The 17951-nt window shown below is 39.0% G+C and overlaps 1 protein-coding gene across 4 annotated transcripts in view; it reads left to right on the top strand.

Moving 5' to 3' along the window:
• Nucleotides 1-17951, top strand: part of sema3c (sema domain, immunoglobulin domain (Ig), short basic domain, secreted, (semaphorin) 3C) — a 143071-nt gene extending 125120 nt beyond the window's left edge. For all 4 annotated transcript variants that reach the window (XM_059987262.1, XM_059987260.1, XM_059987263.1 and 1 more), the window contains exons 14-18: nt 4884-4925; nt 7649-7806; nt 10574-10641; nt 13731-13861; nt 16077-17951. In XM_059987262.1, the coding sequence (XP_059843245.1) occupies nt 4884-4925; nt 7649-7806; nt 10574-10641; nt 13731-13861; nt 16077-16496 (819 nt within the window). In that variant the 3' untranslated portion in view covers nt 16497-17951. The remainder of the gene's footprint in view (nt 1-4883; nt 4926-7648; nt 7807-10573; nt 10642-13730; nt 13862-16076) is intronic.

Genomic DNA, 17951 nt, shown 5'->3' with positions numbered 1-17951 from the left:
TTAAATTACAGATGCTGCCTGGCCTGCTGAGTTCCTCCAGCAGTTTGTGTGTGTTGCTCGGATTTCCAACTTCTGAAGATTTTCTCTTGTTTGTGATTCGATTATGGAGTCATAGACTCATAGAGAAGTAAAATACAGAAACAGGCCCTTCAGCCCATCTAGTCCACGCTGAAACCATTTAAACTGCCTACTCCCATTAACTTGCATTAACATAGCCCTCTATATCCCTACTATTCATGTCCCTATCCAAACTTCTCTTAAACATTAAGATTGAGCTCACATGCACCAAACTCGTTCCACACTCTCACCACCTTCTGACTGAAGAAGTTTCCCCCTCATGTTCCCCTTAAACTTTTCACTTTTCACTCTTTAACCCATGACCTCAGTTGTAGTCCCACCCAACCTCAGTGGAAAGAGCCTGCTTGCATTTACCCTATCTGTACCCCTCATAATTTTGTATACCTCTATCAAAACCCCTCTCAGTCATCTACATTCTAAAGAACAAAGTCCTAACTATTCAATCTTTCCTTATAACTCAGGTCTTCCAGACCCAGCAACACACGTAAATTTTCTCAGTAGTCTTTCAACCTTATTTACATGTTTCCTGCAGTTAGGTGGGTTGCTGATTGATGATTTTGCATAGTAGGGGAATTAAGGGTTATGGGGAAAAGGCAGGTAGGTGGAGATGAGTCCATGGCCAGAGCAGCCATGATCTTATTGAATGGCGGAGCAGGCTCGATGGGTCGGATGGCCGACTCCTGCTCCTATTTCTTATTCCTTATTAACAGTGTGAAGACACCTATTCTTTTAGGGGAATGGCCATATTCAAATATAGTCACCTCTATATAGCCTCTAGTGCTGGTGTAAAACTTTGCATCTAGCCTCTCAGCAGCTCATTAGTACTCCATCGCCGAGCTCTCTGGGAGCTCAGCAGTAGAGCAGGAGAAGCATCTACAAACACCACAGCCAGTGCTCAGTCACCGGAGTGGACCTGTAATCTTTCTGCTGCCACAATCTCTGAACCTCATGAATCAGAAGCACTGTTGACAGAACCAGTATTAATGGTCTATTCCGCATTCTCCCTAAATGTTTAAGATTCCAACATGTTTTGGGACTGGAGTCCTATGTAAGCCACACCAGGGTAAGGCTGGGAATGTCACTTTTCTTAAGGCCAGGAGCGAACAAGATGGCATTTAACATAGCCTACTGATACTATCTTGGCATTCTACATTTAACTATCCTAATTACATTACTTGAATTTAAATTCCACAGCTGTGGTGCAGGCATTTGGGTTTGTGATTGTGGATGAATACTGTAGCTGAAGCCTCTGGATATCAGCCTTAATCACCATACCACTCTGCCTGTGAATCTTTCTATTTTTATGTAAACAAGTCTTTTTACAGGACAGTTCCAGGTGCAACTCCTTTTCTGATAATTACGAGGGGTGATTGATAAGTTTGTGGCCTAAGGTAGAAGGAGATGACTTATAAACTTCAAATTTTCTGCATAATCATTCAGAGTTGAATTGCATGTATAACTCATCTCCTTCTACCTTAGGCCACGAACTTATCAATCACCCGTCTGTGGACACCTTCTGGAGGTCCAAGATCCATATGCTCCATGACTGCTGGACTAAGTGTGTAAATGTAGGAGGGGACTATGTTGAAAAATAGATGTGCTAGGTTTTCTAAAATTGACTCCTTCTACCTTAGGCCACAAACTTATCAATCACCCCCCCCCCCATCTATTAAAATGGCTCTTTGTATTTCTCTATATTTCTAGTATATTTTGACGTTTCAACTTCAAACTATTTTGATGCTCTTTTGCTTTTAGGCAGTGTTTTAAATACATTGTGAACAAGAGTTTAAAAAGGAAAGGAATTTTCCATGACTTTTGCTAATGAATAAATTTTTATCATCTGGTGGGAGACATTTTTCGGTCTTGACATTTCCTGTTGTTTTACTGATCCCTTTAATTATATAAATTCAATCGAAAGGAGATAATTTAATTTTTGGTCAAGTATGTTTTTTTTCTCTCTGAGTAAGGTAGCAGCAACGTAGGAACTATTTAAAGGTTGATTAGAGTCTTCAAAGAGGCTTCAGGTGTGATAGTCAAAAGGGAACACAGAAGTTTTTGTCTCTTTTCCTAGAGGGAGTCTCATTTTTCAGTTGCCTCACCCTTGATCTGTCAATGTGTCAGGGGAAAAAGAACTATAGGCCTCAACCAAATGAGTGCAAACAGGAGACAGTGGGTGGTGTTTCTGCTTTTATGATTAGGAGCCAAGAGCTTACCCACTGGGAGCAAGCAGACTGCCAGAACGTCACTGACAAGTTTATGTACAACTGACATCCAAATTAAAAGCACAGAAATATTTCAGAATGTTGGACGCTATTTCTTAACAAATGCCGACTTTGAATCAAGCTTTTCCTTTAACGGATTAAAACGGCATTTTTTTTAGAAGAAATCGGCTTGTTTTGAATTTGGTTTTATATCACCAGCAAGTTCAGCATCACTTGTAAATCATTGAAACTGATGGAGCGTTTATTGACAAGTTCACATGAGCCAATAATTTGGAGTGGTCGAGACATGTCATTCAACGCAAGCAGTTGACTGTACAGCAAAGTTAATTACTCAAGAAATGAACTCTGTTTAAGCTGTAGATTAAGCAAACTACGATAACTTCTCGTGATACAGATCGGCTATAATGAGTAGAGGATAGTTGTGTATTAGTTACGTGCATAAAATTACACCAGTACAGTCACCAAGCTGGCTCTTTCCTTTCCTCATTCCCCACTTCCCTCCACAACCTAAAACATGCTTGCTTTTCTGTTATTTGTATTTCTGATTAAAAGTTTGCAAGCTAAAGCGTTAATTCTGTTTCTATTTACAGAAGCTTCATGAGAAGCTGAGTATATTCAGCATTTTCTGCTTTTGTTTCTGTTTTTAATCAAGCCCAATTGACAGTGGAATTACCCAAAGCATCTCCACTCTGTTCAGCTATAGTGCAGCCATTAATCAAGTACTGATAAAATAAAACAAACCTATGGGATTAAACACTCTCTAACAAGATCCATTGGATTATATTTTTCAGAAACCTGACAAGTGGGTCACCCGGGGGAAATAATTCTCTCAATGAAAAGGGATATTTCAATCCCAGACTCTCAAAATTCTGATATACCACACATAGCCCTACATGCCAGCAAATAGATTTCAATTAAACTTTTACAGTTTTCTATTACATAGCTGTTTGAACCACAACTCCTATTGCTGTTAAATGAACAATAATCTTGCAACAAACGTATTTGTTTAATGTGTCAAAACCAGATAAGGTTTTCGACCAAGTAGCGTCTGTAGAAGTGGGGAACAGTCAATATTTCAAATCTGTGACCCTTAATCAGAACAGTTCCCGGTTCTGTGAGACCTAAACATTGACAGTTTCACTTCCCACACATGCTGTTTGATCCGCTGGTAGTTTTTCAATATTTTCTGATTTTGTTTCAGATTTCTATTATCTGCAGTACTTTGACTTTCAGGTTTGGTTTTGCTGATGCCTGGGTTTTTGCACATACAGGGAATCTCATGAAGGGGGCTCCACGGTAACGTAGTGGCTAGCATTGGAGGTCAGAGTTCAATCCTGGCATCCTCTGAAAAGAGTTTCTGTACGTCCTCCCCATGGAATGCATCTTTTTCGCTGGGTGCTCCGGTTTCCTCCCACAGTCCAATGACATACCCAGTAGGCTAATTGGCCATTAAAAAATTGTCCCATGATTAGGTTAGGGTTAAGTTGGGGTTGTTGGGGGTTGCTGGAGCAGGGCTGCTTGAAGGGCTGGAGTGTCCAGTGGAGCCTGCCTGTGCTTTATCGTTAAATAAATAAACCTCAGGTTCTCAACAAAGGGAAAATTGTTGTTTCCACAACCCTCCAGTCTGACTCAATAAGATCTGGAAGTTCTAAACACAGCCCCAGTCACAAAATGCTGAACACAAAATGCATCATCCTACCTGTGAAATCAAACCTAAGCAATCTGAGGTGGTCTGTCTGAAAATATTGAAATAATGAAGTAACAATGCTGTGTGCTTATCTTCAACAACGTGTTTCAGTTTAATTAATTTCTGATTAATTTTTCATTTAATTTTTTTTGGGGTGATCCAGATAATATGAAATGATTGATCTCTTACTATCTCTCCTTTCGGTTAGTCCTGACGAAGGGTCTCGGCCCGAAATGTCAACAGTGCTTCTCCCTATAGATGCTGCCTAGCCTGCTGTGTTCCACCAGCATTTTGTGTGTGTTGTAATATGAAATGATTGCTTGTTTTCACTTGGGCAATAGCTAATTGCAAATTAATTTAGCCATCTGAATTCGTAATATGACCTTCGTGAGCCATTTCAAGGCGTTCAATAATGATCAGTAGATTTGTGCAGGAAAGGCCAATCGGCCTGTTGTGCTCAATACGGGCATTCTTTCACTGCATTCAAATTTGGGGCTGCCTTCAAAATTCTTTTAGTCCATTAGGTGACCATCAGGAGCATTATGCTTAAGGCCAAGCTAGTGAAAAATCAGAAGTCTAAACAAAATATACCAAAATTCAGAGTAAATTTATTATCAAAGTTCATATATGTCACCATATACAACCTTGATACTCATTTTTTTGCAAGCATACTCAATAAATCCATAATAAAATTAACGAAAGGCCATGTCAACCTTTAAAGGGTAGTTCACAGAAAAAAAAAACATAACTTCAATAACAAACACGGAAGTTTGTATCTAGTCTATATGCTGCTCACTCTCTGCAGAGTTAATAAAACTTTTGGAGATTTGCCAGAATGCTGACTTGGTGATATGCCAAGAATATATGAATAACTATGATTATTTTCCTTTTTATAGAATCAATCAGCCATCACAACAATGAAGATTTCATCCAAAAAGGTAAATATTTATTTTATTTGCAATCATCTCATTAAATATATTATATGGATTTTAAGATCAATTGTTCTTAGTAAAATAGTTTAGCTGTGATGTAGCACAAATATAATGTTGTTTCTGAACAGGCACAAAATGTTTATATTATTTAGTATTGACTCTGGAGCTGCAAAAATGGAAAGATGAGATGGCAGCTCATGTTTATACATCAAATTCTACCAAGCAGAGTGAAATCACTTTTTTCAGTAATGTGATACAAAGGGGGATTCATGTTATTTCATAATAAAAAATTACAACATTATGATGCAAGTGATTACCAAACAATTTCAATGTAGAAAAATATTGTCAAATTCTGGCAAGCAGTGTAACCTACTCTGTAATTTCAGGTCAAAAATGAGATTGCTAAAATAAATATTTTAGTCTTCAGCTTAATTTGGCACACTGATGAAAGAACTATATTTTTCAAGACAAGTGAATTGAATTTCAAAAGTATTGCACAGCGCAGAGCCATTAGCTCGATGGAAAAGTTGAAAGAATTTGAGATCAAATTGCTTAGCTTTAATAGTAGACAAGATACAGGAATTCTTACTTGAAGATAAAAATCAGAAATTCAAAATATAATATAGTTCAGAGTTATTTTCAATGTGGGATGCTATATTTGACAAATATTGATTTATTTGAGGAAGTAGAGAGGCATTGATTGAGTCATGCATTAGATAAATATATTGCTAAGAGCCTATAATAAGGTAGACGTTACTAAAATAACAACATCTGGAGCTATGTTAATAACAAAAGACTGGAAAGCAAGCTGAATACAGAAGATCGTGGGTAAATCAAAGAATTGTTCAAATGGAATTGGGAGAAGTATTTCATGAGTTTCAGTATGCAGCCTGATGGTTCATTTGGATTGAGAATTAGATATGTAATTTCAGCACTATTTTGTAAGTAATAAAAGGAGATTAACGACAATATACAGGAAAGCCTGCAGAATTAAAGTTCAAAAGTTCAAAGTAAGTTTAATATCAAAGTACACATAAGACACCATGTACAATCCTAAAATTCCTTTTCTTGCGAGCATTCATGTTAGATACAAGAAACACACTAAAGACAATGAAAGACCATGCCCAACTTGAACAGGCAACAGCCAATGCACAAAAAAAAACAACAAACAACAAAAAGGGAAGAAAAAAAATAATAAAGTAATAAACAATAAATATCGAGAACATGAAATGAAAAGTCCTTGAAAGTGAATCCATCGGTTATAGGATGGGGCAAGTGAAGTTTAGTGAAGATATACCCACTGATTCAAGAGCCTAACAGCTGAGGGGTAACTGTCCCTGAACTTGGTGATGTGGGTCCTGTGGCTCCTACGGTTCCTGTACCTTCATCCTGATTGCAGTGGCGAAAAGAGAGCATGACCCAGATGGTGGAGTCTTTGATGATAGATGCTGCTTTCCTGCAATTAACTGGAAATTAATTCCATTATGGATAAGAATGGTGTAGTAGATTTTGGAAGAACAAATCAGGATGAAACAGATTCACTGGAAAATAACTATCTAAAGGGGGAAAACAATAACACATGGGTTACATGCAAATATCACTAAAATTAGTGAGATAGGATAATCTCCAAAGGTTTGCATTCATGCTAAAACAATAAAATTTAATTGCAAAAAGCTTGAGTGTGACATCTTGCTTAGGCAATATCTGTATTACTGTTAACAATACTGGTCTCCATATTATCAAAGGAGAGACAATGGAGAAGGTACAAAACAATTTACTGAAGTGAAACTAATGTTCAGTGATTCTATCAATCAAAAGAGATTACAGCTCTTTGTTTTTGAAAATAGAGGCCAAAATCGAAACTGTATGGGTTGGATTGGGAAGAATTTTCCAATTGCAGGTGTGACCAGAACAGATGGTGTCTTTATAGCATGGCATCAATAAATCCAATAAGGAGTTTTGGGGAGCCTTTCACCCTGAAAATGCTTATAAAATAGAACCCACTTTAACAAGATCAGCAGACTTAACTAATAAACAGAGCTGTGCAAAAGACCTGGGCACATACTTATAGCTAGGTGCCTGAGAGTTTTTCACGAAATTGTAGTAATTTTATGTACTGCTGCCACAAAAAAAAATCATGACCTGTGAGTGATGATAAACCTGATTCTGATATGGGTCTCAACTGTGGACTGAGAGAGGGAAAGAGGCAGGGAGAAGTGAATCATTGTTGGGAAAAGGAGAAGGGAGGGGATGGGAAGCACCAGCGAGACAGACATTCTGTAATGGTCAATTAACCAATTGTTTGGAATCAAATGACCTTGCCTGGTGTCTCAGGGCTGAGTGTGTCTGTACCCGTGCCAACCCCTTCCCTGGCATTCCTTCTCTGCCACCTGTCCCACACCCCTCCCACGGCGCTCCGCTCTCTCCATTCCCAGCATCCTTTGGTCCCACCAGATTTACAAACTCACTTTTTGCTACAAGTTGACAAATACAGTTCTGCGTAAATATGTTAGGCACCCTACCTATATACATACAGATGTGCCTAAGCCTTTCGCATAGTACTGTAGATGCATTTAAGAAGAGATTGGATAAGTGAGAAGGGCAAAACTATGGAAACACGTAAGTCCATCTTGATCCTGCTTGTTGAACTGTGTCAGAAGTGGGTTGCTTTCAGTCAACAAGATAAAAAGTTATCAGCTGTATTAACCAACATCATCTATTTGTTTCAGCAACAACTATACGTTAGTTCTGATGAAGGAATTGCCCAGGTGTCCTTCCATCGCTGCCATGTCTATGGTGCAGCTTGTGCTGACTGCTGCTTGGCCAGAGACCCCTACTGTGCCTGGGATGGCAAATCTTGCTCCAGGTTTTATCTGTCTGGCAAAAGGTCAGTGAAACAGCAGATGTTGCATGGTCCTAATAAATGAGGTATACATTCAGCAATCAAATGACTTGAAAATTACTCAGATAGATCTTCCAGTTAATGCATAGAAACATAGAAAACCTACAGCACAATACAGGCCCTTCGGCCCACAAAGCTGTGCTGAACATGTCCCTACCTTAGAAATTACCTAAGGTTACCTATAGCCTTCTATTTTTCTAAGCTCCATGTACCTATCCAGAAGTCTCTTAAAAGACCCTATCGTATCCTTCTCCACCACCATTGCCAGCAGCCCATTCCACGCACTCACCACTCTCCGCGTAAAAAAAACTTATCCCTGACATCTCCTCTGTACGTACTTCCAAGCAGCTTAAAACTGTGCCCTCTCATGCTAGCCATTTCAGCCCTGGGAAAAAGCCTCTGACTATCTACATGATCAATGCCTCTCATCATCTTACACACCTCTATTAAGTCATCTGTCATCCTCCATCGCTCCAAGGAGAAAAGACCGAGTTCACTCAACCTATTCTCATTAGGCATGGTCCCCAATCCAGGCAACATCCTTGTAAATCTCCTCTGTCCCCTTTCTATGATTTCCACATCATTCCTCTAGTGAGGTGACCAGAACTGAGCACAGTACTCCAAGTGGGGTCTGACCAGGGTCCTATATAGCTGCAACATTGCCTCTCAGCTCCTAAACTCAGTCCCATGGTTGATGAAGGCTAATGCACCGTATGCTTTCTTAACCACAGAGTCAACCTGCGCAGCAGCTTTGAGTGTCCTATGGACTCGGACCCCAAGATCCCTCTGATCCTCCACACTGCCAAGAGTCTTACCATTAATGCTATATTCTGCCATCTTATTTGACCTACCAAAATGAACCACCTCACATTTATCTGGCTTGAACTCCATCTGCCACTTCTCAGCCCAATTTTGCATCCTATCAATATCCCGCTGTAGCCTCTAACAACTCTCCACACTATCCACAACACATCCAACCTTTGTATCATCAGCAAATTTACTAACTCACCCCTCCACTTCCTCATCCAGGTCATTTATAAAAATCACAAAGAGTAGGGGTCCCAGAACAGATCCCTGAGGCACACCACTGGTCACCAACCTCCATGCAGAATATGACCCATCTACAACTACTTCTTGCCTTCTGTAGGCAAGACAGTTCTGGAACCTCAAATCAATGGCCCCTTGGATCCCATGCCTCCTTACTTTCTCAATATGCCTTGCATGGGGTACCTTATCAAATGCCTTGCTGAAATCCATATACACTACATCTACTGCTCTTCCTTCATCAACGTGTTTAGTCACATCCCCAAAAAATTCAACAGGTTTGTAAGGCACGACCTGCTTTTGACAAAGACATGCTGACTATTCCTAATCATATTATCCCTCTCCAAATGTTCATAAATCCTGCCTCTCAGGATCTTCTCCATCAACTTACCAACCACTGAAGTAAGAATTTTTATATGTTTATATTCATGTTTATATATTTAATATTTATATTTGTGTCCTGTGTGGGGTTTCAAAGATTATGTTAAGCCATTGAGTTAAAGAAGTTTGCAGCTCAAAAAGAAATCTATAAGACTATTGCCCTGTTCCTCCTCCATAGGCCAGATGATACTAGAACCACCAAACCCTGCTAGGCGGGTTTCTCCGGATACCTTGTCTGTAAAACCAAGGAGCCTTCAGATCAACCACCTGAATCCTAACGATTGGGCAACCATGGTCTCAGTTCAGCCATTCAAGTAAACAAGCAGTGTCCCTGTTGACATGAAAGCAGTTCTGTAATGCTGAATTTGCAAAGGAAGGGACAAACTCATAATTAGTACTTTAAGTGTAGAGTATTTGTCGCATTCTCTAGGGCCAGCGCTGATTTGAATAGAGCTTTCATCCCCATGAAAGGCGATGTATTCACCAGCCTGAGGAGAAAGGCTCTGTTTTTAATGAGAGTTTCTGAATAGGTGTGCAATTTGGAGCTGTAAGGGGAATATCAAACACTGAACCAGCACGTTACACCCATGAATGATTCCTTTCAAGTTTTACTTTTGATTAAACTAATCGCCTATTCAGACTCCGCTCATAATCGCCATTGCACACATTTGTGGAGCAGATGAGGTTGAAATGTTTTTCAGTGAGGACAGCAGCAGCAGCAGAAGTGGAGAGGTAATATGATATTTAAATTGAGGATTCAACTCAGGACTCAAATGATACCAGATGACACAATCAATCTGCTCAGTTTAACGCTGATGAATTCCCAGTTGGGCCGTTAAGTAAGAAGTTCAACATTTAAAAGAAGGAGACAAACAAACTATTCTTTGCAGTCTTCCCTGTAGATGGATAGAAGTTTCCTAATAACCTACTTATAACAGGACAGCTTGACCTCTCACGTGTCCAATTGCCTGTTGACTGACTTTGTGCTTAAGCAAAATGAAAACGTCCCCATGAGCGAAGAAATTCTGGATTATTAGGCAATAGTAGTTTCTTTCCTGAAATTCAGCTGTATTGAACAAAGCTAGCTTGTTTCAAAGAAAACTTCACCTTTTAACGAACAATTTCCTCGAAGCGTAGCAAGATCAATTTTGACCTTCATGCCAAGGCTGGAATCTGCTGCCGAAACCTGCAACTTTCTGCAGAACCTATCCTGACTGAGTCCACTATGTAGATGGAAGATCTCTTCTGTCACCTTTGAGCTCATGAGGTGGTCAGAGATACCCGCAGAGCAAACCTCATCATTATTCTCTTTATGTTCTGGTCACAGGAGGAGTCGTAGGCAGGATGTGAGACATGGCAACCCAATGACTCAGTGCAGAGGCTTTAATCTGAAAGGTAAGCATTCCACTCTGCTATGAGTGATGGGACAGTTATTTACACTGCAAAGTTAGGTATGGAATACCCCAAATTCCTTATCAACACAAAGTAACAGGAAGTAAGTTAGATGTTCCAAATTAGCATTTGTTTAAAATAAAGAAAAAGGGTTATGGAAAATACAGTACGCAGTATCAAGGGAGATTTTGGCCAGCTGTTGGTTTTCACTTCATGTGAACTTCTTCACACTTAGATTCCAGCCCTATCAACACATTCTTCTGTTCTTTTATTTCCCCTTGTATTAATTTGACATTTTCTTAACTACAGCAGTTACTTTCTGCAGAGATGAGTTCCACACTCTCACTACTCTGCGGATAGAGAAATTTCTCCTAAATTCCCTGCGATATGTGTGAGTCACAATCTCATACTTAGAGACCCTCGTTCCTGTCTTGCCTGTAGGAGAAAATATTTTCTTTCTATCAACAAACCCTTACGCAATCTTAAAGATATTCATCACATTTACTGGAAAAAGGATCCCAAACTGTTGAGTTATTTCTTTAAAACATCTAAAGTGTCAGTTCAGTGTTGTTTTTTAAAGACCTCTTAACTTCCTCTTTCTCCTATTTAAGTTCTAGAGATGGAACTGTTCACTGCAGTCCCAAATGTAAGCAATGCATAAGTGAACAATGGACAAATTTATTTGTGTAATTTCTCCTTAGTTCCTGACTCTTAGTTAAAATTTAGTTCATTAGCATGTTGTGGCATCAGAACATTTTGAGTCTGGGTAAGTTCTGGGAACATTACATCCTAAAATACTTCTTGTTCATTATAACCTGGAGATAACTGTTGGCAATATTAATAGACAAGTATTAGTCACACACATTCCTTTGTCTGCTCTGGTAGTGAAGGGAGTGACCCAGTTCAAATGCTGGATAAACAAGTGCCACATGAATAAGGTAGATAATTGTCCAATGGTCACTTCAGGATGATTTTGTTCAAGACTGCATAAGTTATTTTTTTTTAGTTTTTTATTCTGGGGTGACTTCTTGTCTTCAAGTGTGCTCAGTGTTTGCACTTGTACCTGTTGACTAGACCTAAGTTGATTCATTGGCTCAGTGTTTGCATACTAGTGAGTTAATAGTATCGGTGGAATATGGTAAATTTTGGCAACCATTCATCACACTTCCTGTCTGAGTACATTGCTGTCATTCTCCTAATCACCCAGATGTGAATATCCTGCAATTGTGCTTGCTTGGAGTTTTTTCACAAAGCTGAACAAACTCAATCTCCTGTTCTTATTACAGCATGTCTTATAAGTCCACTGCATGTTTTACAAGTTCGCCCTCACTGCTCCCTGGGTGTTTTTACTATATTTTTGTGGCATGGCTGGAAGTCCTTGTCTGTGTGTATTTAGGCAAAGTACATTCCATTTTGACTCATCTTCTAATTTGGGAGCCAAGAAACATAAATGTCATCTTGGCAAAGTATCGTCAGAAAAAGGTCAAAAGAATTACCCACCTAGTAAACGATGAGCAAATACTTTTTACATGCCATACCAAAATTACAAACTATTTATAAAACTATAGATAAAGAAGAATCCTCCTAGAATGAAGTACTGAACCTTCCATCCTCTTCTGGAATCCCATTCCTTTAAAAAAGAGAGCAGCTATTTTATGAAGTACATTTGAAAGCTGCAGCCTGTCTGTGCTTTCACACTGACATTCATAGACAAAATGGAGCAGTCAGTAGACCCAAGTTACATTGCCAGGCATGCTGTGTTGTGCTGTAAATCAAGAGATGAATGTTAGGAGTTGTGTCCCTGCGTGTGCTAGCTTGCCTGCTGGGCTCCACCCCTGGTCTGCATATTTTTAATGTTATCAGAGCTGATGGGAGTGCCTGTTTCTTATCATTACAGAAACCCGAAAAACAGAAAAATGCATTCTATGAAGTATTTTCTCCTGGGTCTTAACCACACTATTAAACAGTATCTCAGCCTTTCGACTCTGGATATTTTTCTTTGCAGCTGGCAAATTCTTTACCGGCCTTCAGAAGCGTCTTCAATAACCTTAGTTTATTTTTCGTTTTTCTTACCCTCAAAATATGACCTTTTTCTTCCATTATAAACTGTTCTGAAAGTATAACTAATTTCTTGATAATGTAATGTCGTGTCAGCTGCTAGAAAAAGACCCTTTCGAGTCTACCTATTCTCACAGTTGCTTGCATTGGTGATGTGCATTGGCATACTGAAAGATCATACATAACACATGCCAAACGATTGACTGTATAATAATAACTAACATAACCAAGCCATTGTATAGGAAAGTAATTATTGCAGCTGAAAGATTTCAGAGCATCTATCTCACTTTCATTCACCATTTGCTATCAAAATTATTCATTATCAACTTCCCTTCAAAAATCACAATCTTGAAAGCTCAAGTTCTGAATGAGACACTCTTTCGGATGTTTGCCTGAGTTATCATGTGTGGAATTTGCTTCAAGAAAAATATAAAACTGTTAACTTATCATTGTGTATCAGTGGGAGGAAAAATTGAATTACAGTTTTGAATTGGAATGTACTTAAAGCATTTTAATTACACAAAATGCACTTAAATTTGTGCAAAATGTCCCCTCAGTTTGTCTGTTACTATTTATATGCAAGCCTTAACTTCCATAAACTCATCAGCATCTGTTTTGAGACAAAATCAAAATCCATCCAAATATTATAGATTATTTGCATATATGCCTTTTTCTGAAATTATATGGCACCAAAGAGAAGTTAGAGTATTGGGAAAAGAAATTCTGGGAGGCAGGATTAATTGGCACCTTGAGATCCAGGGATGGCTTGCATATGACAAAGTAGAAGTCTTGCCTGACTAATCTAGTAGTCACCTCCTTGAAAAATTCTGAATAATTTGATAACAGAGCATGCTTGTCACGTCATGGTCCACATGGACTTCAGTCGGCTTTTCATGTCCCACTGGTCCAAAAGAATAGAACCTGTGGCATCCAGGAATATCTTGCATTGCGGTCAACAGTTCAAGCTTCTTGACTCTTAATTAGTAATGTAATACATGTGTCGTAAGTATGTTTAAGATGTGTATTAATCTCAGCATACAGAAATGCTGCTGAGTCTCTGCAATACGGAGTGAAAAACAGCACTGCCTTCCTCGAGTGCACACCGAAGTCACCCCAAGCGTCCGTCAAATGGTTGATGCAGAAGGAAAATGACAGAAGAAAGGAAGTGAGTACTTTTAATCAACATTTCCAACTTCACATCTCACATTTCAAGTATTCACTTTTATTTTACTTCATCTTCTGGAACCTTCAGAATCTGTTTGTTATTTCCAAATTAAATTGCTCCAGACGGATCTATTTTCATTTGCCCTCCTTTATTAGACTCCATTCATCTTTTTATCTCTCCACCTTTCCTTTAGTTCCCCCATCCGTTCATCCTTTCTCTGCACCTTAAACCTAGTTTTTCATTTAAATCTATGTTCTGTGTTCGGAAGTGTCATTGGCCTAATATGTTAACTCTCTCTCTCTCACATTCACTGCCCCAGGTGCTACCTGACCATTTGGCTATTTCCAAGATATTCCAATTTGATTTCTGTTCAATCAACAATGGCGTGAACCTCTGCAGCATTTCCCCTTCAACTTTACCCCCGTTGTCAGTGTGCTCCTTGGCTCCCCCTTTTATGGGGGCAATAGCTAGCAATGTGCATGAATGATTTTAGAAATGTTTCTCAAGTCATTAAAGAAAAGTATTCCTGCTGCGTCCAGACTACATGATCTTTACATCAATAATGCAGGATAGTTCTTCGTCAGACTCGAGCGGGATTACCTCTGGACTGGGAATATTAGGCATTCTCATCTCTGTTTCTGACTTCACAGGCAGAGTGGAACCTTCTCACATTAACGTGACCATTGGTTGGTCCCGGTGATCACATATCTGCCATCTGTGCAAACTAAGAGGATTCCCCTGCCTGCAAGATAATATTCATTTCCCCAGGGAAGAATAGGCGAAGTACTCTGTCATTTTGTCAAAGTGACATCAGATGGAACAAATGAAAATATGTTTCACCAGGCATTCTTTTAATGGGCTGCTGCTTTTTAATCAAGTGAGGCTTGCCATGCCTAAAATTCCATTCTCCGTCAGTGCACCATCCGTAACAGCTTTGCCTCCACACATTCCGGAGCGGAGCCAAGAGAATGGAGGAGCCCTCCTCCCTCCCTCGCCTCCGTTTTGGTATCAGCAGAAAAAGATAAAATGTTCTCCTAAATCTCATCACTTCGCCATTTCCCACTTCCTTGGTAGATGCTCAGTCGACCTTTCTCATGTCGCTGCGCTTTAGCAGATTGCCCTTTTGTCAAGCCCATTAAGCTGCTTTTCCAACATTAAAGCTAACAACTGGATGAAGGTTGCTGCTGTCTGCCGAGAAAGGTCACTGAATAATCTGTTCGGGGGTCCGTTCATTAACAGGATGTGTGTGTCTGAACATTGAATTGTGTCAAGATTTTGATATTTTTTATTTCTTTAATCTTATGGAATTACTGATTACTTTAATTTACAGGTTGAGTCTGCAGTAATGAAGGCAAATGCAATGCTGGCATTATTTCAAGGGGAGTAGAATGTAAAAACAAGGAGATAATGCTGAAGCTTTATAAGACACTAGTCAGGTCACACAGAGTATTGTCAACAGTTTTGGGCCCCATATCTCAGAAAGGATGTATTGTCATCGGAGGGAGTCCAGAGGAGGTTCACAAGGATGATTCCTGGAATGAAGGGGTTAACATATGAGGAGTATTTGGCAGCTTTGGGCCTGTACTGACTGGAATTTAGATAGGACCAGATAGGGTGGGTGTGAAGCGGATGTTTCCTATGGTGGGGGTATCCAGAACTAAAGGACACAACCTCAAAATTGAGGGGCAACCTTTTAGAACAGAAGTAAGGAGAATTCTTCTAGTCAAAGATTAGTGAAGCTGTGGAATGCTCTGCCACATACTGTGGTGGAGGCCGAGTCTTCGGTATATTTAAGGAGGAAGTTCATCATTTCCTGATCAGTCAGGGCATCCAGGGATACAGCGAAAAAACAGGTGTCTGGGTTTGATTGGGATCTGGGATCAACCAAGATGGAACAGCAGAGCAGATTTGATGGGCTGAATAGTCTAATTCTGCTCCTATATCTTATAGTCTTACGGACTTAATATACTTATTGGCTTTCTTCCTTTGTTGTGTTATTGTCATTTCATATTGGTAGCCTTGTCCGGTTGCTTGGGAGATTAGTTCCCAGGAATGCAAAGAGAACTAGCCAAGGCTTTCTCCCAGCTTACTCTTAGTTCCTATCTATCGGTTTAGCTCTTTACAATGTGATTCAATACTAGCCATGATTTGTTCAGACATGCTTCTCTCCCTTAAACTGCACAGCATTTTAAAATGAGTGTCTCTTTGCACACAGGTAAAACAAGATGACAGAATTCTAGTGACTGAACATGGCCTCTTGATCCGTTCAGTACAAAGCAATGACAGAGGGATTTATCACTGTGTGGCCACTGAGAACAACTTTAAAAGCACCGTGACCAAGGTCAAGCTGAAGGTTGTTGATACAGAATTGCTTTCCTCCAAAATTAGCAAAGGAACACCGTGGCCTTGGAGCGCTGCCAACGACTTGGGGGGAGTGCAGGTCCTTCACAAGGATCTGGTAGGACTATTTAGTTACTCTGAAATGCAGGCGATCAATAAGTACTGTAAAGAGAGTTGGCACAAGCAGAGAAAGAGTGGGGAGGGACTATCAATTAGAATAGATCATTCAAAATTAAAGGCCCTCATTGACAGAAGAAAAAGTCGGAACAGAAGAAACCATTTGCCTGTTACTTAGAGGACTGCCTACAAAGAATGTCTTTGTCAGTATGAACCTATTTAATATGAATTGTACAGAACACATCTGTAGTCATTTTCTTCTATTTTTATCTTTTCAAAATACAAATAAATTCTTACTGCCTGTGCATGCCATAATTAACAGAACAGTTCGGTTTAATACTTTTTTGTATGTAATGTCCAAATGTACATTTAGTTTTAATTTTGTGTCTAGTTAGAATCACTTGGAAGGCAGTTGTACTCTGCTGAAGCATTTAAACTTAATTCAGAGCACTGCCTTAATCTGTAATCTAAAGCTGCTCTATCTCCTTGACTTCCAACCACTTCAGTCTAGGCAAAGGAGCCAAACATAGGACTAGTTCATCACAATTTAGTGGTCAGGCTGGCTGAAACATTCAATTCATTTTCATGAGAACATGTATGATTAGTTTGGAATGGTACTAGTCATGACAATATGCTATAGGGAGAGTCAGGAACACCGAAGACATAATAGAACTTGTGCTTTAATGGTATAATTATGTGAAATGTGAGGGGGTTGGTATCTTAAGAGCAAAACCTCGAGGGAAATTATCTTAAGAAATCAATTCACTAAATATTAAATATACTTCAATTTATCGTAAATAGCTGTTATACTGTAGAAAATGATGTTACTTTGAAAATGTAAAGCTGCTGTATATCAGAAGTATTGACAGGACATATTGGAAGGACACAACAATCCAGTCATCTTTTGCAAAGAAATTAATGTCAGCATCACACATTAAACTTTCAGGTTCTAAAGACCCGTTAATTGATTTGCTGTGTGTTTGTAATAGTTGATGTTCCTATTTCAAACTTGGTTTTGTCTTGTAATTGCATTTCCCCTTATCCAGTTTGAGATGCAACAAATTTTTTAAAAATTACTATTGTCCTTTGTGAAACAAGTAATCCACAATGAAAATAGAACAATATGTGGTCATTTAATAAAAATGAATTTTCATTAGGTAAGCGACTATTAAGTCTACACGTTGCCAAACTTAACGACATATAGATTAACGTTGTGGAAAATAAGCTACACCAGAAGAAAACCACAAATGATATCAAATATCTCTAGCATTTCTGCTAGGACTTACCTGTAAAAATAAATGTGTTATGTGTCTTCATTGTGAATGTTTAAGATATTATTTAGTATGTTTAAATGTTTTGGTATGTTTAAATGTTGTTTGGTATGCTGTAATGTGTAGATTGGGGGCAAATAGTATTTTCTGTCTGCCAGTGTAAGCTGCAAGCTCAAATATCTTTGTACAGTTTTTATGAAAATTACATTGCTGTCATAGAAAACGGCAAATTGAACAGAACTTTTTGTTCATATAATAGTGATTAACATGATGAAATATAGATTAAATTCTCCTGATCTAAATTATGTAAAACATGACACAGTGTACTTTCATGGTGTTGATAATAAATCTTCAAAGACACA

Source organism: Hypanus sabinus, chromosome 13, assembly GCF_030144855.1.
Source record: "Hypanus sabinus isolate sHypSab1 chromosome 13, sHypSab1.hap1, whole genome shotgun sequence".
Taxonomy (NCBI): Eukaryota; Metazoa; Chordata; class Chondrichthyes; order Myliobatiformes; family Dasyatidae; genus Hypanus; species Hypanus sabinus.
The sequence above is the reverse complement of the archived record's forward strand: the minus strand, read 5'-3'. Positions and strand labels throughout refer to the sequence as shown.